The sequence below is a fragment of the Rattus norvegicus genome, chromosome 3, assembly GCF_021556685.1.
Source record: "Rattus norvegicus strain SHRSP/BbbUtx chromosome 3, alternate assembly SHRSP_T2T, whole genome shotgun sequence".
NCBI classification, from domain to species: Eukaryota; Metazoa; Chordata; class Mammalia; order Rodentia; family Muridae; genus Rattus; species Rattus norvegicus.
In genome coordinates, this window is record NC_141536.1 from 57,736,943 (window position 1) to 57,758,024 (window position 21,082).

Below are 21,082 nucleotides of genomic sequence, written 5' to 3' on the forward strand. Positions count from 1 at the left end.
TGCATGTTCAAGTGAGAAGAGAGGCCAGAGCAGAGCAGAGGCCAGGGAGAGCTGTGGGCACTCACATTCGGAAGCAAGGCCGTCTTCACAGGGCCCAGCACTACCTGTTTTAGATTTGTTATAAAACCTGAATCTGATCTACCCAGGACTTAATCAGTATCATTTCCTTGCTAGATATGTGTGTATCTGCACATCCATGTGTGTGCACAGGTGAATGGACTTTAGGAATGAAAAAGGAACAGATTGTTAAGCTGTAAAAGACGACACACACACACACACACACACACACACACACACACACACACACACACAAACCATCAATGCACAGTGACAGAAGCCAGTCTAAAATGTCTTTGTGACATATGATTCCGATTGGAAAAGGTGAAAAGATTCATGGTTGCTGAGTATTGGGGGAGGAAGGGACAAACAGGTAGAGTATGAGGATTCTTATGTTTGTGAGACTATTCTGTATGATACTGTGATGCTGACAGAAGATAGTCCAGTGTAAACCGAGTTTTAGTTAATAATGTATCAATATTACATTATCAGTGATAACAAAAAATTGATACTAATTAAGATGCTAAAACAGGCAGAATGGGGCATGCCTGGACTGAAGTGTGCCCAAGGTAGGTACAGGAAGGTCAAGAGTTCTAGACCAGTCTGGGCTAACATAATGAAACCATCTCAAAATCAAGCTAACAACAGGGAACTTAGGAGTGGACACCGGAGGGAGGGACTGCACAGGAAATCACAGTACTCTCAGCTCGACTGGTCTGATGAAGCTCTAAAACTGCTCCATAAAAGCCCTTTAAAAAATCCAGCCTCTCTGAAAATGCAGAGTACTTCAGCCTTTCTAAGCTCCTGGTAGACTGTGAGTCTGCTTCTAAGTGCCTCTTTCAGCCGGGGAAAGCCATGTCAGTACAGGACAAGGCAGTATCAAGCGCTTTTCTGGAAACAAAAGGCAGTGTTCCCTGAGGAGACACTAGAAAGTACATATAGGTGCCTTGGCCTAAGGACCCTGAGGAGGGGACCAAAGGCAGGTATTGTCGCAACTTTAGTCCAAGAAGAAACAGTGAGGGTGCTTTTTGTTTTCCTTCCCCCTTTCTCCAACAGGGTTCCTGTTCCAAAATCTATAAATCATGTTCTATGAAGAATCCAGATTTCAAGTATCCCTCCTGTTCCCAGGATATATAACCCCTCTCTCCCCAGGGTCTATTAACCCCTCTGCCCCCAGGGTGTATAAATAGTCCACTTCCCAGCACACACAGGCTAGCTACTTCACCAGTTTTTAGCCTGGGAAATAAAGTCACCGTTCTTAGAGTTCCACTGTATTTGGGGCAGGTAGGGTCCAGCCTGGGCACATCTTAGCATTCTGACAGCTCAGTGGCAGCACCAGCAGCGTCCACTCTCTCTAGGCTGCAGTGCTCGCTGTTAGGGTTTTGCTACTCACCCTTGTACAGCTCCTCTGTGCTGACCCATCCTCAGGTTAGCACAAGTGTGCACACTTCTCCTGGGAAACGTCTACTAAAGGCAGTGTCTGTCACTTGCTCTACCAGGCTGTATTATTTTTCTTCTTACTAATACTTTCCTTCATGGAACTTTTGAAAATGAAACCAGTAACCACTGTGAGCTTACTGTAAGTCCTACACAGATGTAAGGAGCAAGCACACAGGTTAACTACCAAATTACAATAAAGGACTCAGTGCCTGACAATATGGCCGTAGCTTAAATTGTCAGTGACTAAATCAGCACAAAAAAGATTTTAGAAAGCGGAGCCTACTCTTGGGTTTACTATAGACATCATTATTAAGATAGTTTTTAAAACCTGCTTTAAAATTTTATTGATAGAATTTTCATATAACAAAATCATTTAAAGTATACAATTCAATGTTTTTCATGTACTTACAAAGATGTATGAATACTACATAGTTTGATTTTAGAACTTTCTTATGTTCCCCAAAGTCCCTGAACCTGTTAGCACCACTCCCTGACTCTGACCTTCGCAAAGGATGATAAACATCCCTTCCATCAATCTGTATGGCTTGTCTATGTTACATGTATGTATCATGCAACATGTGCTCCTTCACCTAGCTTAGCTTAATAACATAGGTTGGTATTCCGTTCCTTTTTTGTACTGCTAAATATATCTGTTGTATTAAGGCATGAATTCAAAAATTTCTATTTATTTCTGTGTATGTATGTATGTATGTATGTATGTATGTATGTGGACACACGTGTCATGGAGTGTGTGTGGAAGTCAGAGGACAACATGTTGGAGTTGTTTCCTCTCAGTCAAGGTGTCAGGACTGTCTAGTTAGGGTCTCCATTGCTGTGATAGAACACCATGACTAACAGCACCCACCTTGAGAACAGAGGGCTATTTGGCCTCCAGATTACAGTGTATCATTAGGGGAAGCTAAGACAGAGGAGCTCAGGGCAGGAACCTGGCGGCAGGACCTGAAGCAGAGTCTGGAGGAGTGCTGCTTGCTGACTTGCTCCCCACAGCTTGCTCTGCTTACTCTCTAACACACCCCAGATTACTAGACCAGGCATGGCATTCTCCCACCTTGGGTGGGACCTACCCGTTAGTTCATCAAGAAGAAGCACTACAGACTTGCCTAGAGGCAATCTGATGGAGGCTATTTTTCAGTTGAGGTTCATATTACCAGACCACTCTAACTTGTTAAAACCAAGTCAGACATAATAGCAAGTACTTTTACCCACTAAGCTATTCCTCTCTCTCTCTTTCTTCTTTCCTTTCTTTCTCTTTGTTTTTAAAGATTTATTTATTTATTTTATGTACATGAGTACACTGTAGCTGTCTTCAGACATCATGTAGTTGCTGGGTATTGAACTTGGGACCTTTGGAAAAGCAGTCAGTGTTCTTAACCACTGAGCCATCTCTTCAGCCTCAAGCCATCTCTTTATAACAAATAACTCTGAATTTATATATGCATGTTTACATGTATGTATGTATATTTTTTGAGATAGTGTCTCACTCTATAACCCTAGCTGTCCTAGAACTATGTAGACCAGGTTATCTTGGAATTCACAGATCCACCTGCCTCTGCCTCCTGATTATTGAGATTAAAGATAAGGGCTGTCATGCTTGGCTCTAAATCTGAATTTTAATAAGAACACACACACCCACATACACACCCCCTCCACACACATACAGACACACACACCCACACACACAGACACACACAGAGACACACATACATACATACAGAGACACAGACACACACAGACACACACAGACACACACACACACTTGCCTTTCATTTGTTTCACTTTAAATTGTTTTCTGTTAAAAACAATATAAACAATCTAAAATGTGAGATCCAGGTCCTGGCTTTATATGCAGAGCCATAGCTCACCAGCAGAGTCTGTAACACCTTCTGACTTTCCTTTTCAGCCCTGCCTCACTGACCACATGTCCCTGGCTCTTGTGATGAGGCTCCACCCACAACCTGTCAGTGTAACCCCTAAATACCATTCGTGGTCACCTGAAGAAGAATGCAGCCATGCTGTAATGGGGCCTGCTGACCTCCTAGAGTAGACAGTGCTCCTGCTGCTGACTGCCTCCTAGGTGAGCAGAGACTCCCCAAACCTGCCTTTACCTTGATTCTGGGACTATAGGTTTGTGGCAGCATTCTCTGGACCCCATCTGACTCTTTCCTCAGTCTCCTTGTTTGAAAGCTAAGCTTCCAGGAACTGATCACTCCTGGTTACCTAGCATTACTTCCTTGGCAGTCTATAGGGTACCCTGCCTTGAACACTCAGAGATTTGGGCAGCATTGTATGCAGGGCTGATTTAAATAATTTGCACCATGGATTCTCGTGTTAAAACTCTATATAATTCCTACAAATGGTTGCAGGACGTGTCTGGAAGGTTCAGCGTGGCCTCCAAAGGCCTACCATGTAGAGCCAAAGAAACCACTGGGAATCTTAAAATCTGGTAAAATCTGTTAGCAGTGTTACAAAGCAGATGTCTCAGTGTTTAATGACAGTGTGCCGCATTCAGCTGCTTTCTGTGGCTGACATGATTTTTCAGTGTCTTTTTCAGTGTTTACTTATTTCTGGGAATCATGATTGCAGCCTGGGAATGGACATGCTCAGTTGCTGCCTTCCAGATAAAGAGAATTCTTCTAACCATTCCTTTGGATTCAGGATGTTCCTTGACGTGTATTTGTATACAACACATAATTGCTTTACCATCTTTGTTTGCATAAAACATTTAGGACGGCCTACATTCTCCTTTGCAGGTTGGTAATATTTAATTTATTTTTGTCTTCTGCCTTTGTGGCTTATGAGAAGATTGCTAACAGAGAGTATGACAGAACTAGAAATGCATACATTTTCAGGCTAGGAATGGACCTTTTGGTAGAACACTAGGTTAGCATGTGAGGCCTGTGTTTAATCCACAGCATCTTCTACCCCAACACACACACACACACACACACACACACACACACACACACACACACACACTCTCTCTCTCTCTCACACACACACACTCACACACTCACTCACACTCTCACACACATATACACACACTCACACACACACTCACACACTCACTCACATACACACTCACACTCTCACACAACACATATACACACTCACACACACACACTCACACACACTCACACACACTCACACACACTCACACACACACTCACACACACACACACTCGCACACACACACTACACCGTAAAGCAAAAGAGGCATTTAAGATTACTGACTTAGCCAGGCAGTAGTGGCACATGCCTTTCATCCCAGCTCTTGTGAGGAAGAAGCAGGAAGATTACGCACGTTGTGGCCAGTCTGGTTTACACAGTGAATTCCAGGACAGCCGGGGCAACACAGAGAAATCCTACCTTAGGGGGGAAATCACCAGCTTTGTGTTTAAGGGAATAGGTTTTCTTTGGTGCTACTTAATTGTGATACAAAGGAAATACAAATGAGGCGGTCATGCAACAAACCAACCTTACTCCCGCCACCCTCCCACAAGTTCCCTAAGTATCCTAGGCTATCCTAGAACTCACTCTGTAGACCAGACTGGCCTTGAAGTCAGACGTTCATTTGCCTTTACCTTCCCAGTGCTGAGTATAACGGGGTGTGCACCACCACACCCCGCATAAATCAAACCTTAAATGTTATTCTTAAAGTGCCATTAAGGCGGGACTGCACATACCTAAAATACTGGGAAGCAGAGGCAGGAGAATGTCAAGTTTGAGGCCACTCAGGGCTATAAACAAGAATGGGTCCTCCTCCTGCAAGCTGTAAAGCAAGCTTTCCAGTGGGCAACTCTGCAGCTTCGGCTGCTCTGAGCCTTCTGGTTCCCGTACATGAGCTAGAACACGAGTCAGTCTCAGAACCTCAGGGGAGGGCTGAGCGGGCTAACACAGGCTGGGACATGAGAAATGATTACGGTGTCCGACATTTTTTATGTCGGTTTTGGCAACTTAATTGATCCCTGCTTTTGATGAATCTGGACCAACCTTAGACACTCAGATGCTGTGATACCCATAAGCTTGTGTTTCTTTCTCACCAGGACATCTGAACCTTAAGGCAGCGGGTGCAAAGACAAGACGCTCTAGGTTGAATTTTGTTGTTTTGTGTTGGCTTAGTTTTCAGACAGGCTGGCCTCACATTCACTATGGGCCAACCGTGGCCCCCGAACACCTGATCTTGTTCCCACTTCTCAAGTGTTAGGGTTGTAGGGGTGCACACCATGCTTTCACAGCTTTTAGCAGAAGGTACTCATGAGTCATGGAAGAGTACTGTCACCTACGTAAGGGCTGTGCTGGAAACATACCTCTATCAAAAGCCATCTTGACGTCTTCAATTAGGTCACTAAATCCCGACACTCGGTAGAGTCCTTCAGAATTCAGACCTGAGGAGAAAGGACTGAAGCATGGGGCTGACTGTCTGTTAACTCACACCTTCTTTCACATTTCAACTTTTCTCATACTTCAAGCTGGGCAAATATGTGTTAGAAAAAAATAACTCACTCACACACGCTACAAGTCGTCTTCCACATCCTCCAAAAGTGAGTCTGTCCCATTGTTTCTACTTCTGACCTACTGTCACCTGGATATTTATAATTTGGCCATCATGTTGCCTAATTAGACCAAATAACATTAAATCTTAAGGGAAATCATTTGTCACCCAATTCCATCATAAAGCCTTTTACATAACAGAAAGCTGCATCAGCAGGCCTGTGGCTGTTTTCCCAAGTGGGTAAGAATAATTAGGGTGCAGCTCAGATTTCTGCTCTTGACGTTTTAATAGGGCATTTCTGCCTTGCTTCCTGGCGTGAGAAGAACTTAAAACCCGAAAGATGAATCCATCTCTGCACAGAGATCTCTGCAGACCGCAGACATCATCCATTAATGTCTCCTAAATACTACTTTCCATAACCGGTTAAATGTTCCTTGAAATCAAGCTACTTGCTCATTAATACACTGTGAGAGCACATTTCCTGACACTGTTCCACATCACTGAAGACAACACCACCACTGAAGATGCGCCTAGAGTGGCTCGAGTGAAGGCATTGGCAGCCTGCACAGAAACGCCTCACCTCTGGACTCGATCTCCCTGATGCACATGTCTACCACCATGGGCCTCTTGGTGATGTGAGCTTTCACGAGTGTTGTCAGGTCACAGCTATACACCTTCTTCACGTGCTTCAGGTCTGGCTTACAGTCATTGGGGACCATCTTGGAACACTGCTTATGAACATTCAACCCACAATCTGTGAAAAGAATGAAGGAAAAAGTCATGATTATTTTTAGCCTGGGCATTCTGGAATGTTTCTTTTAGCAGAAGTGCAGTTTCCTCCAAGGAGAGGAGCAGCAGCCTCTCTTCTCTTGGAAAAATCCGATTAGAACTTTTCTTTCCTTTTGAGATAGGGTCTCACTATGTAGCCCTGGCTGACCTGGAAACTCTCTACACAGACCAGGTTAGCCTCTAGGTATCTGCTAGTCTCTGCCTCCTGAATGCCAGGATCAAAGGCACATGCCATCACACCTAAGAAGGCCAGGGTTCTGGCTAATGCTTCATTATTTAAGTTCCTAAATGAACCCAGAAGAAGCAAAATCAAAATCAAATGATGGATCCCCACATGAAAACCATTAGGTGTTAAATAATTATACATAATAGAATGTCACATCACCAATGTTAAGATTTGAATGTTTTCTTTATAATTCTTATACACACTGAGAGGTGTGGGGTCCCTTTTCATCAACAGGTCAGTGTTGCTATGACGTGACATGGGAGAGGGTTTTCTCTTCTGCCTTCTCTTGGCATTCCACCAAGAAAGCCCCTTCCAGATACTGGTGCCCTGAACTTTCTTTCTTTCTTTCTTTTTTTTTTTTGGCTCTTTTTTTTTTTCGGAGCTGGGGACTGAACCCAGGGCCTTGCGCTTCCTAGGCAAGCGCTCTACCACTGAGCTAAATCCCCAACCCCTGCCCTGAACTTTCTGACTCAGAACTATGGTATCTAACTCTTCTCTTTGTTACTTACCTAGTGGAAGGCTCTTTGATATAGTGCACAAAATAGATCAGTAAGGTAGCTCAAAATAATTTACATCTATTGTAAGTTGTAATTATATTTCAAGTCACTTGATATAAAGTGGAAATGGACAACCAAAATAAAAGTATCCAAGAGCCTCTTAAATCTGTTCCAGCTAGGTGTCATGGTGCATGCTTTTAATCCCCGCACTTGGGAGACAGAGGTAGGCAGATCTGAGCTGGGGGCCAGCCTGGTCAACAGAGAGAGTTCTAGGACAGTCAGGGCTTCACAGAGAAACCTTGACTCAAAACAAACAAACAAACAAACAAAACAACCTAAACCAAACAAAAACAAACAAACAAACCAACCCCAGTCAACTCTGTTCCTATTTGTATCTATTCACAACCCCTTTCATATGTGGGGAGCGTTTAGTTTCTTGAGCGGTCTAAATAGTCTATGATGGCGCGAGCTAACATTTATGGGGGACTTAGGACTATTGCCACACACCATTCCAAGTGCCTTGTGTTTATTATTTCCTCTAAAGTCACAAAGCTCTGTCCAACAGTGACTGTTTCTTCTGTTTTCTGTTGATACCTGAACAAGCCCCGTTAAGGACTTTAGCAAACATGGTAAGCTAGAACTCCAGCCTTTGGGGAGTCTGCAACCCCGAGGTCTCCATGTTGGACTGTCTCCACTGAAGTTACTCCTCTGGTCTTGCAGGGCTATAACATCTCAGGCACTAGAACCCAAGCACTTCCTGGTTAATATCTGAGATACCCTTTCAACCACATGAGTACCACAGAGTTTTATAATGGATGAGAAAGAACAAACATGTTCTGCTAAATTAGACTCAAGTGATAGACTATACTGAAAAATAATTCAACTAAAACGAATGCCATCTTTATGTTTTAAAAATATAACCTTTCTAATTTTTAGGTTAAAACTCTTATCAGAATCTGTTACAAAACCAGTTTAACTGAAGTAGATGTAGCTCAGGTCCGGAATCCCAGACTGCGTCGGCAGCTGCCCTGGCTCTTGGGCAGTTTCATCTTGCTGACGTCACAGCATGGAGAGGGTGCTGTTCTAGAAGCTACTGAGCTGAAGCATCAGGTGCTGGTGATGCTGCTGACGCCATCACTAGAACTTTTGATAAAATGTGTCCTGCAAACTAGTAATGAGTGTCACAGCACACGTAAGTGCCAGCACACAAACAGATCTGTTTTGTCTTTCAATGGACAGACACTGGCAACTTCAAAAAGCAGCCGGCTGGGGAGCCTAAGAGGAACTGCATGTGGACGCAGAGCCAGGGTGTGTTGAGGGAGCTGGGTCTTTGTACAGGTGAGCCTAAGTGAACATCCCAGGGAGGGCAAAACCACGGAGTCATGTCTAAACACTGTCCTGACCAAGGACAGAATGCTTCCTGATCAAAGTCCTCAATCTACCACCTGGAGAAAGGAGGCGGCACTGCTCCATATCAAGGCCCAAATGATTGTGTGGCTAAAAGCAAAGACCCTCTTGGCATCTTAATATGTGAGATTTCGAATTTGACAATAAAGCAAACCAGTAGCCAAATATACATCGAAAAGACTGCTTTCCTCCACACACTCAAGAGTTGTGAAGGACTCGGTGCTCGCTCTAGAATCAATGGGCTATGTGACCTGGAGTGAGGCATTGCACTTTTTATGTTTAGTGCTTCTTGTAGTGTTGGGCAAGCCTTGTCATCACCAGCTCAGTCAGAGGCTAAGTGGAACTCAAGGTCCTAAGACGGGTCTGAGTAACTGGGGTAGGAGACTTTATGTCTACACTGGTCGTCACACACTTCATTTACAGAAAAGCACCTTCAAGTATTTAACGTGTAACTTCTCTCTGTCCTCACCATAGCTGGTGAGTTCTCAATACATTGGGCTTTCGGATATTTTGCCCACGTCTCACTCTACCCTCTGAGACAGCAGATAACTCTCGCAGTCCTGCAGCTGAGGACTGTCCTCTTCTCTTACGGTTAATGCTGTTGGGCTCCCCCAACCTCTTGCACATGTTAGGCAGGGGCTCTCACTACTTAAGCTCCAGCTCTTTCAGTTGATTTTAAATGTTTTGTTTTCCTCCTATGTGCTTGAACTGTGCAACTTCTGGGCTCGTCTTCAGCCTCCCTGAGTCCTCTGTCACCTTTGTTCTGGTCAGCCCATCACCAGGTGTCCTCTCAGGTATCAGTTTCCAGTTGCCAAGACTGCCTTCAGTTCTTTGTACAGCAGTATTTCTTTCTGACATTTCCCATGTTTTCAAGAATCTTTGTTGGAATGTTTTATGACAGATACTCTTCTTGTCTGATATATACAACATCTCTAGTTTTGAGTTTAGGCTTCCCTGGTTCCTGGTGGGATAAGTGATTCTGAACTGTATCTTGGCTACTGTGAATGTTCTAACTACAGCATCCATTTCAATATTCCATTTCAGCAGGTTCCACTTTAAAATTACAATGCTAAGCCTGGAAGCTTTGTTATTTTAACAATAAACTTAAAATGTTCACCAATGTGTGTGTGTGTGTGTGTGTGTGTGTGTGTGTGTGTGTCTGTCTGTTTACCACATGCATGCAGGCAGAGGTCAAAAGAAGGTTCTGGATCCCATGGATCTGGAGTTACAGGCTACTATGAGCCACCCCAGGTGGGTGCTGGGATCTGAACTCCTGTTCTCTGAAAGAGCAAAAAGTCACTGAACTGAGCCACCTCTCCAGACCCAGCGTTTTCTAGATCTCTCTTTCTAGTTTTCTCTTGGTTAATGCAAATGTCTCTTCATGACTGATGTGTGTGTGTGTGTGTGTGTGTGTGTGTGTGTGTGTGTGTGTGTGTGAGAGAGAGAGAGAGAGAGTGAGATGGTGGAGTTATACTTACTGATGAATTAAAGTAAATAGAAGCCAGCTGGAAAACTCTTTTAAAGTGTATTGAGTCTCTGACATGTGGCACTAGCACTAGTGACTGTGCCTTGCTCTTCATGTGTGTAACACAGGTCACGTGGATTTTGGAAGAGCAGCTTGGAACAAGCCATCGCTGCAGATGAAGAAAATGGGCCCCTAGTGTGCTCAGGCTTCTGACCTTGAAGAGCAGAGCCGTGAGTGGACTGCAGACTGACCAGCACGTGTTCTACTCATCCATCCTCCTTCCTGCCCACAACACACTCTATACGCTGAGTCCTTTCTCAGCACTGAATAGGAACTGTATACTTCCAATCTTTTGTTCAATAATGTATATTGTACCAGTATATATTTTTTTTAGTTTAAAAAATGTTGCTATAGTTCACCTGTACCAGACTTGCAATTATCTGTGCCTGATCCTGAAGGGCTTTTAAAAGCAGTGATAAAACCTAGCTAGACATTATCTTCTTGTCTCTTCATATTCTTCCCCACATATAACTTCAAAATGAAAACCCAACCATAAAGCCTGACGTATCCACATATCAAAACATATACATGACACTGACAGTCTTATATTATTATCCTTTCAAAGGTTGGTGCCATCTCCTATTTTAAATAGTCAGCTACTAAATGTACTTGTGATTCAGTCAAAACTGCATCAAGCAATAACTGAACTGTTCACGAAACAAATATCCTTAACCCATTTAACAATATAAAAGTATGGGATTAATTTCAGAGACTACATTTTGAACAGGATCCAAGAAGAACTCCTTTGGAAGACCACAAGGCAAAGGCAATAGGATTAAAATACAGCATCAGAGACTGGAGAGATGGCTCAGTGGTTAAGGGCAGTGGTGGCTTTTCCCGAGGACTGATTCCTGTGGCCCACATGGTGACTTACCACCATTTGAAACTCCAGACCTGGAGAATCTGACCCTCTTTTGGTCTCCTCAGCACCAGGCAAGGGAGCAGTACACAGATGTGCACGGAGGTAAAACACCATACACATAAAAAATCTAGCATCGCTTTACACTCTTGAGTTTACAGCACAATGCAGCAGCCCCAAGCATGCTCTGCCAACCACACACTGAGAACACACCAGCATTAAACAGCAAACCAAATTTCAGTCTGTCATTAAGACTACTTTGAATTTATTTATGTATACATTTATTTATGCCATATGCAGTGTTGTTTTTTCAGAAGTTGTTGAACTATAAATGTGAGAAGTTCATAGATACCATTTGTTATATCTCTTGGTTTTGTAGGCTAATTTTACGTTATTATTAAACTACATTTCACCCTCCAATGTCTCAAGATAAGAAATATACAAAAAGACAGAAAAAGAGAATTACAGAACCCATATTACACCTTATTCTGCATTTTCCTAATGAGACAGTTATGTTACATAGACTAGCGACCTCAGGTATCTGACTGTGTGTACTGAGCTCTCTGTGCATACGCACGCTGCACTGCTGGAAAGCACAGGGACCCATGCTCTGAGGTAAATAACCAACATTCATTTATACTCTGAGGACAGATTAAAGGTAAGAGAACTATGGTAATGTACACTTTGGAAGAACATTATCCATTGCTTTATAAATATTCATCTATGAAGTGTTTCTTCTCTCTGTGGCCCTAAAGACTGAACAGGGCTGCTGACTAGGGTTCTCTGCAAGAGCAGCACGTGCTCCTCAGCGCTGAGCCATCTGCTCCCTCTACCCAGTGAACCTCTCACATTCTAGTAGATACCACAAGCCATTATTTCATAAGGAAATGAAAAGAAATGACTTTTACCTTGGAACATTTATGAAAATATTACTTTTAGCCAAAAGAGGCTACATAAAACTTTTAAAAGGGATTGTTCGGATTCTCACTGATTTACAAGGAAAATCACCACTGTTAGGTACTAATAAAAATAGACGTTATTCTTTTTCTCTTCCAATTAAAAGTTGAATATTAATATACTTAAAATAGCTTACGTTAGGAGACAGTCTTCTACGTCCTATTAGAGGGCAGCAATGGTAACAGTAATAACAATAATAGGGATGACAGCACAGCCTAGCACAGCCCGTTTGTGCTCTCTCCAGTCTTCTGTCTTTGAATTCTGTTTTAGATAAAGTAGGCACCTCAAAAGCTAGATGAGTCCAGGGGCACATTTAAAAACTCCACTGTCAGTATAAATGTAACTGGGTATCTAGACAGAACTAGTATGAATCTAAGCTGTCTTTTATTTTATTTTGTAAAGACAGGTCACACTATGTAGCCCTGGCTGACCTGGAACTCACTGTGTAGACCAGGTTAGTCTTAAACTCAGTCCATCTCTACCTCCTGAGCACTGGGAGGCTACAGCTACTAAAGTAGACCCTATTTACTTAAAAAGAAATTGGAAAAAAAAAGATTTTTTTCTGAAGATCATCATGGTAGGTTTGTGGTTTGCTTGCTTTTGAGACAGGGTCTCCTGTAGCCTAGGCCTGACTTGAACTCGCGATGTAGCTGAGACGGACCCGAACTTCTAATCCTGCTTCCTCCTAAGCGCTGGAACACCTACAACCCTGCACACGCTATACCTAGCTGTTAAACAAAGTGTGCTGGGGAACGAACCATTTGTAGTTACTGAGGCTACCACGTCCCATGCCAACCCCTCAATGAAAAACAAAGGTTGACATGTGCTTACATTATATAGCATATTTACAGACAGAATGAAAAACCTCCAGGTTTTTCTTCCAGTTTTTGCCCTTTGCCCCTGGTAAGAGATGGCGTCCATAAAGGTGGGTGCTGAAGGGTAGAGTTAGATCGTTCTATTTCTTTCTTTTTTTTTTTTTTTAAGATTTATTTATTTATTATATATAAGTACACTGTAGCTGTCTTCTGATACACCAGAGCTGTCTTCTGATACACCAGAAGAGGGCATCGGATCTCTTTACAGATGGTTGTGAGCCACCATGTGGTTGCTGGGAATTGAACTCATGACCTCTGGAAGAGCAGTGGGGTGCTCTTAACCACTGAGCCATCTCTCCAGCCCGATCGTTCTATTTCTACTTGTTTATTATGTTGTCACTAAAACAGCTGTACCAAGACAATTTTTCCAAACAAGATTTGGGGCTACAGAATATTTCCACATATTCATATGCAGAGGGTCTGTGTTTTTGCTGGTGGCTCTCAGGATTCTCATGTACATGGTCTTCACTCTTTCAAAACATAAATGGTCCACAACACTGTTTCAGAGAAAACCTTTCATTAGTGACTGCCAAATGCTAAGAAACTCTCTTGGTGTCAGTGGGTCAAGGATATCTTTCAAAAGACAAATGAAGCTGACTGAGAGTGTCGCTCTTTGAGCAGGTGACCCTGCTGTGGAGGGCTATGCCACCTGCCTCTGAGCAGTGTAGATCAGTGGTTCTCAATACTTTCGAAGGGGTGGCATATTAAATATCCTGCATATCAGATATTTACATTATGAGTAGTAACAGTAACAAAATTACAGTTATGAAGTAGCAGTCAAAATAACTTTCTGGTTGGGGGTCACCACGACATGAAGAACTGCATTAAAGGGTTGAAGGATTAGGAGGGTTGAGAGCAACTGGTGAGATGCTCCGGGCAGGAACCCACTGCACACACGAGTCCCCTGTGTCATTTTATCCTTCTCCCCCAGCAGGGAGCATCCTGACATCCTGTCTAGAAACTGATGTTCAGAGAGAGAATAGTTGGAAAGAGAAGACTTGGCCTGTTCACATACTGTGTTCTGCTACTCAAAGAAAATGCAAATTAGTAACACAAAAATGTCTGTACATGATGTAAACAAAAATATTCAGTTTGATAATAGGGTAAGAGAACTGAGTGTAATACAGTGTTAAGTCTGATCATTATCATTTTGAAATACTTTACTCTTAGTATACTTCAGAAAAAAAAGACAAAGAATCTTTCGCATCTCAGGCTGACCGTGCACTCACAAACGGGCTAAGCACAATGTGACCTTCCTAGCCTTCTGCGTCACCTCCGCGTGCTGGGACTGCATGTGTATGGCACCAGGCCTACTTTTGTGAGGTCCTAGGGTTTGACCAGGGCTTTCAGCATGTTAAAGCAAGTACTCTACCACCTGACTCACATCCCAGCCCTGTTAGTATATACTGAGTAAAAGCTTTATGCTAAAAGACATGAAAGATACTTTAGCTTTAAAACTTAAACAACACAACTTTAATGATAAACATATTTACTATTAGCAAATACTACATATTTAAATTTTAAATAATAATTTTTAAGGCCACGCTAATGGTAGTCTGGGTAGTATTGAGAATAGTGGTTTTACACCAATAAATTTCACATGACATTCATTATTATTTCATTTCACAAAATATAACAAATTCCTGCAGTGTGCATGTGGACACATACGCACTGGTGGGAGAGAGAAAATTACATTTATTCAGGGATATTAAGATTCTAATTTGGGGAAACAAATTTAAATTGTCTTTAAAATGTGCTTTCATATGTTAAGAATTATTTTCCTCTTTTGGTTTTTCAAGCCTGGGTTTCCTGGAACTCACTCTGTAGACCAGGCTGACCTCAAACTCAGAGATCCACCTGCCTCTTGAGTACTGAGATTAAAGGCACGAGCCAGTATGCTCAGCTCAAGAATTTCTCTATTGCTATATTCTTTTCTTTTCTTTTCTTTTCTTTTTTTTTTTTTTTTTAAGGTTTACTTATTTATTTTATGTACAGCTTTCTGCCTGCATATGTGACTGCAGGCCAGAAGAGGGCATCGGATCCCATTACAGATGGTTGTGAGCCACCATGTTGTTGCTGGGAATTGAACTCATGACCTATGGAAGAGTAGTCAGTGCTCTTAACCTCTGAGCCATCTCCAGCCCTCTATTGCTATTTTCAAAAATAATTTATTTTTAATTAATGTACACTGATATTTTGCTTGCATGTTTGTGAGGGTGTTGGACCCCCTGGAACTAGAGGTACAGACAGCAATGAGCTGCCATGTGGGTGCTGGGAGTTGAACCCAGGTCCTCTGGAAGAACAGCCATTGCTCCTAACCACTGAGCAGTTTCTTTCTTTAAAATTTAAATGTAGATTTATTTCTTTTGTACGTGTGAGTGTTCTGCCTACGTGCACCACAAATGTGCATGGTACACACAGAATTCAGCAGCTCCCCAGTTCCCTGGAGCTTCATGTGGCTGTGAACCACCACACGGGGGCTGGGGTTGAGTGTAGGTCCTCTAGGGTGAGTCTGTTAACCTCCGAGCCATCTCTTCAGTCTACCACATTGAGTATTTCTTAATGGGTAAAAGTTGTTTCTACATGTAAATCTAAGACACCATCATCATTTTCACAGAAATGATTTGTTACATTCAATATCTTTATGTGCCACAAAGAAAATATCAATGACTAAGTTAATTTGGAATTTGGTTATCATCTCTGAACATAAATTTGCAGACTTTTTTTTTTTTTACAGCTTTGATTTTGATTAAAAAAAAAAAACTTAGTAAGGACAATTTCACCTAACAAGTCAGCTTTAAATTCCAGTTTCCAAGGCAACGTATGTCCTTGCACACTGCTTAAAAAATTGTATAGATGTAGTTACAGCAACACCAAGGCCAAATGCTGACTACAACCGCCTGCTTTCATCTCCTTTGAGCTTCAGAAGCAAGCTGGCCTCTTCCTTTCTGGGGACCCCTGCTGCTCTGCCCACCCAGTGAGAAGGCCAAGGGAAGTGACCACCCAGTCTTGAGTGTGGCTGTTGACAGAATGGGGAGAGGTGGCTCTTACCTGCACATTTCACTCCCTGAGCAATGAGGCCCCACATGAAGTTGGCACAGTATTCACACCAGTGTGGCCCTCGGAACGTATGCACCTGAAGAAGAGGCGGGCAAGGTGGAGAAAGGGGAGAGAGACATCTGTGAGGAGGCTGTCGTGTATCAATCAAAGCAGCACTGCACAAGCCACACTGAACTGGAGATGCCTGCATTCAGAAAGACTGACTGAGTGGGACTGACAAGTGACAGCTTCTCAGAGCTTCACTGCTTCTTTTAGAAGTTATGACACATCCAGTCGGTAGACAGCAGTTTCCTTTTGGAAACAATGTCTACCATGGAATTTTCCAATGAGTCTCTTCAGGCACAAGTAGCCTCTTCTGCACGCTGGGCAAACACTGGCATGTCTGAGTGTGATGACTTGAAAGGTAAGAAGCAGGGTTGACAATGTCTTGAATCTAAGAAGTCAGCTTATGTGGCAATAGTGGGTCATAAATCTTAAAGTGACACTGGTGGAACTGAATCATAAAAAATGTTCTTCAAAACACTTGATATTTACCACGTTAACAAACAATTGCACATCGTACCCAAAAAGCTACAGTTAATGAGAAACTGAAGACTGCCATTTCATGTCTGTGACGTTACCTTGCTCTCAGACTTTCATGAATAGGAAAAGTAAAAGATTCTAGTCTAATGCTTATAAAAAATAGTACCAGAACAGAGAAGCCATGAATTTGAACCCTACACATTAAATAATGGAATTTTAAAAAAATCTTGTCTGGTGTGGTGGCACACTTATAATCCCAGCACTAGGGAGGCAGAAGCAGGCAGCTCTCTATGATTTTCAAGTCAGTCAGGGCTACACAGTGAACGAATGTCTTAAAAAATTACATATACATGTGTGCATGTGCACACACATACACACATGTGCACACACACACGTACACACTCATATATTTAAAATAAAAGTGAAAGCCATTTATATAAATATATATTTATATATAATATATAATATATTTAATAGTTTTGGGCAAATTCTAGTTGAAAATGCACTAGAGAGAGGATATAGGAAGTCAGTTAATTTACTGCTAATTAGACTTAATTAAGGTCATCGTCTCCTTCAGGAAATGAAAATATGGCAAAAAAAATCAAGTGTGATGATTTCAATGGGTGAATCTAAGGAAGCAGTTCTGCAAAGAGTAAAAATGTAGCTAAAAATTTTATTTTTCATAACTGTGATATTAATCTAGTGAATGGGTCTCAGAAATAAGCTAATGACTCTAGAATATGAATATGTATTTGTGTATATTTTATACAGATGTATTATTTCTTCAAGCCCAAAATGTCACAAGTGTAGCATTTCATTCAGAAAAACTATGCTGATTGAATCATGAAAACACCACTGATTATAAAATAAGGCTCAAGTTCAAAGATGTTAAAATAACCCTAGTATATTCAGTGAACTATAGTATGTCAGCATTCCGACTGCTAGCTAGAACTGGTAAAGTAACCCTCTGAGGCTGTGGTGGACAGCCCACAGCTCTGAGGCTGTGGTGGACAGCCCACAGTTCTGAGGCTGTGGTGGACAGCCCACAGTTCTGAGGCTGTGGTGGACAGCCCACAGTTCATTGTAAATAGGCGTGTTTGTGATTATAACAAGCAAGCCTGAAGACCAGGTCTCATGTTAATTTTGAAAAAGAGGTCATAATTCCTCTTACATCTTTTATGAAAAGGGTCAGAAATGCAACACATTTGCCTCTGAACTGCTAATGATGTTCAGAGCCCATAAATTCAAAGTATTTCATGGGCTTGCTAGAACAAGGCCCAAGATCAAAAGATTCCTTCCAATGCTCCTGTGCTTGTTTCTGTTCCTCAGAGTGAATGAAACTGGATGACCCTCACTGCACTCTGATGGGAATGTGGTGAAGGAGACCACGGGCATGGGCTTGCAATGGTGTGTATGATGGTGAAATCACTACAGCATCTAAAGGGACTTTGGAGAAAGTCTTTGGCCTCATGATAAGTATGAATTACTTACTAAATACGTAGGTGAATAAAAATGGAATGAGAGTATGGAACAAGTCCCAAGAAGAATTTGTTCCTATCATTTACCTCGTGGTGAAGCATCTGAAGTTACACCATGCAACAGATAGTGCTTGGTTTCTTACTTAAACATAAGAGCACTGACTACCACTGACTACCAACGTTAGTAAGTCCCTTCCTGCCTCAGGAGAGCAGTGACACTTCAGAAGACACAGGGCATCTGTTCACACGACACATGCTGAACAAAGAGTTCTCTCTGTTCAGCCCATGTTCTCTAACCAAAGGCTGCATGTGCACGTCTGAAAGCAGCTGTGAGGGACCCATTACTCATGTACTCAGGCCAGGACAGAATTCTTATACAGGTTTGCTACACAATTGTGGATATTTTGTTTTTGTTTTTGTTTTTTGTTTTTTTAAAAAAAGTTTAGACGGCACTTGCATAGCCCCCAGCAAACTGCCTTAGCAGCATCAGGCCTAGCTTAACTTCTGCTTACACAGTGCGGTCAACCAGATTCCCTGTGGACATTTTACACCTAGAATTCCAGGCCTTACATTTCCCTCATTCTGTGATCACAGTCATTCCACGACAATGGACTGTGCCTCCTCTATCGTTGTGTTCCTCCAGAGGTCATCAGAACAAACAGTGAGTTCACTCATTCATTGAGTATTGTATATATCAGTGAACATTTACTGATGACAGACACGAAGAGAGGAAGGATGTAGGATTAGGGAAGCCACGGTAGATTTAATTTGGAAAACAGTGTGAAGTGCCCATCAGAGTGTCTAGAGTATGGCTGGAGAGAAAGACACTGCTCAGGCTTCAGATACAGCCCCTGAATGAAGGGGACAAGTCTAGAGGAACCTGAACTGGGCAGGATATTTTGGTAGCCATCAGGTTGGATGATGTGGGCATGAATTTGGGCAGCACAAAAGAGAGAGGAACTGGAAGTGATGGAGGTGGGAGAGAGCCAGGCTAACTACTCAAGTTTAAGACATGGCACGTGAGATACAAAAGCAGAGAGAGTCAGTCAGTTAGGAAGGGAAAGGGTGGCAGGGAGAGAGAGGTCACTGATGGAACACAGTCCTTAGGGGAAATGGAGATAGAATCGGGAGATAGTTACCTTTGAATGAGTTAGCTGGATAGGAGGAACACTTACTCCTTTAGCGCCTTGGGTTTCATGTAGCACAAGCTGATAATGATTGTTGCCAAGACTGACTTTGAACTCCAACCCTTCTACCTCCATTTCCCAAAATTTGGGATTATAGGAAAGTGCTACCTGATTTAAGAACATCCTTTAGTAGTAGTAGTACAAGCCTTCAGTCCCAGCACTAGGGAGGCAGATCTCTGAGTTTGAGGCTAGCTTGGTCTATAAAGTGAGTTTCAGGTCAACCAGAGCCACACAGAGAAACCCTTTTACAAAAATCAAAACAAAACAAAACAAACAAACAAACAACAATGAACAGCCTTTAATGTTCTACAGCACACTAGGCAATTATAGCTAATAATGATTAGCTGTATACTTTAAAAGAGCTAGTAGAATTTTGAATATTATCAACACAAGGAAACAATAAATGTTTGAGTAAGGCTGATGCCATTATCTTGGTCTGGTTACTATACTTGTGTTGAAATGTTACATTGTGTCCCTAAAGAATATGCAATCACGTGTCAATGAAAAGAAGCACTCCTTCATCTGTATAGATTCTAGTACAATGCCGACAGGTAGTACTTGGTGCACAGTATGTACAGACACTGAAGTGTGCTAAGAATTTTATAGAAATGGTTGTATTTTAAAATGAAGCTAATCAAAAAGTATCATGTGTTCAACTATTATGAAAAGGTCAAAAGTGTCACTGCTCAGGTAAGAAGGAAACCAAGGGAAAAGGAGGAAAGAAGGTCTGCAGTTGGTCACAAGAAGCTTTGGCAAGAAGCCCAAGACCACAAGAGCTAGGACCTTTAGGCTTTACACATGCTAACATGCTAGGGCAACTCTACCACTGAGCTACATACCCAGCCCTTTTGTCTGTGTGCTTGTTTTGAAAGACAGGGTCTTTTGTGGAGTCCAGGCTGGCCTTGAACCTTAGATTCTCCTGCCTTAACCTTGTCAGTTCTGTGATTAACAGTGTGCCACCATGCCTATCTGGAATTGAAACTTTTGCCTGGAATGCTCTACTCTACATATAGCAGAGGGTGTCTGCAACCGGTCGGTACTTAAGGAATAAACACTAATTGAAGCCTTGGTAAGTACACAACCGAGAGACATGCATTGTACAGGACTGTCATTTCATCTAAAGTACCTAAGGCTTTTGCTTTCCTGTTCTGAGGCTGCCAACTCTTTCACTGTCCTCACCCCTGCTTGCTTTTTTAGTTGCTGACCCTTAGTTGTTGTCCTGGTTAGTTGTTGTTGGTCGGTTTGTCAATTCTATACAAACCTAGATATATCAGGGAAGAGGGCACCTTGACTGAAAAAAAGAAGCCTTCATAAGAGCGGCTGGTAGGACATTTTCTTGGTTAGTGATTGATGCCAGGCAGCTCAGTGTAAGCAGTGCCACCCTGGGCAAGCAGTCCTGTGTTATGTAAGAAAGGAGGCTAAGCACATTACGATGAGTAAGCCAGCAGTGGTCCCCAGCAGTGGTCCTCCATGGCCTCTGCTTCAGTTCCAGCCTGACTTGCACTGATGACAAATTGTGAGCTGAAACAAATCCTTTCTTCTCCAAATTTCTTTTTTGGTTATGCTGTGTTTATCACAGCAATCGAAACCCTAACTAAGACTGTTGTGGACTAGGAAATCTAACAAGATTTTGTTAGCCCTGAATATAAATGAGGAAAAATATTCTATCTTCTTGAAGGCCATAATTTTT

The 21,082-nt window shown here is 42.3% G+C and overlaps 1 protein-coding gene and 1 long non-coding RNA gene across 39 annotated transcripts in view; one reads left to right on the forward strand and one right to left on the reverse strand.

Moving 5' to 3' along the window:
• Positions 1–21,082, forward strand: part of LOC134486115 (uncharacterized) — a 48,575-nt gene that overhangs the window by 21,333 nt on the left and 6,160 nt on the right. For 2 of the 8 annotated variants that reach the window (XR_015684415.1, XR_015684416.1), the window contains 3 exons: positions 3,419–3,592; positions 8,762–8,860; positions 10,523–11,730. This is a non-coding gene — a long non-coding RNA (uncharacterized LOC134486115). Of the gene's footprint in view, positions 1–3,418; positions 3,593–4,057; positions 4,269–8,761; positions 8,861–10,522; positions 11,731–14,742; positions 16,609–18,056; positions 18,267–20,344; positions 20,462–21,082 lie in introns of those variants that run through there. The other 6 variants (XR_015684414.1, XR_015684419.1, XR_015684417.1 and 3 more) reach the window with 6 other exon arrangements.
• Chn1 (chimerin 1) overlaps positions 1–21,082 on the reverse strand; it is a 167,095-nt gene that overhangs the window by 7,097 nt on the left and 138,916 nt on the right. For all 31 annotated transcript variants that reach the window (NM_001399177.1, NM_032083.2, XM_087654762.1 and 28 more), the window contains 3 exon segments: positions 5,826–5,903; positions 6,591–6,764; positions 16,197–16,281. In NM_001399177.1, coding sequence (NP_001386106.1) covers positions 5,826–5,903; positions 6,591–6,764; positions 16,197–16,281 — 337 coding nt within the window.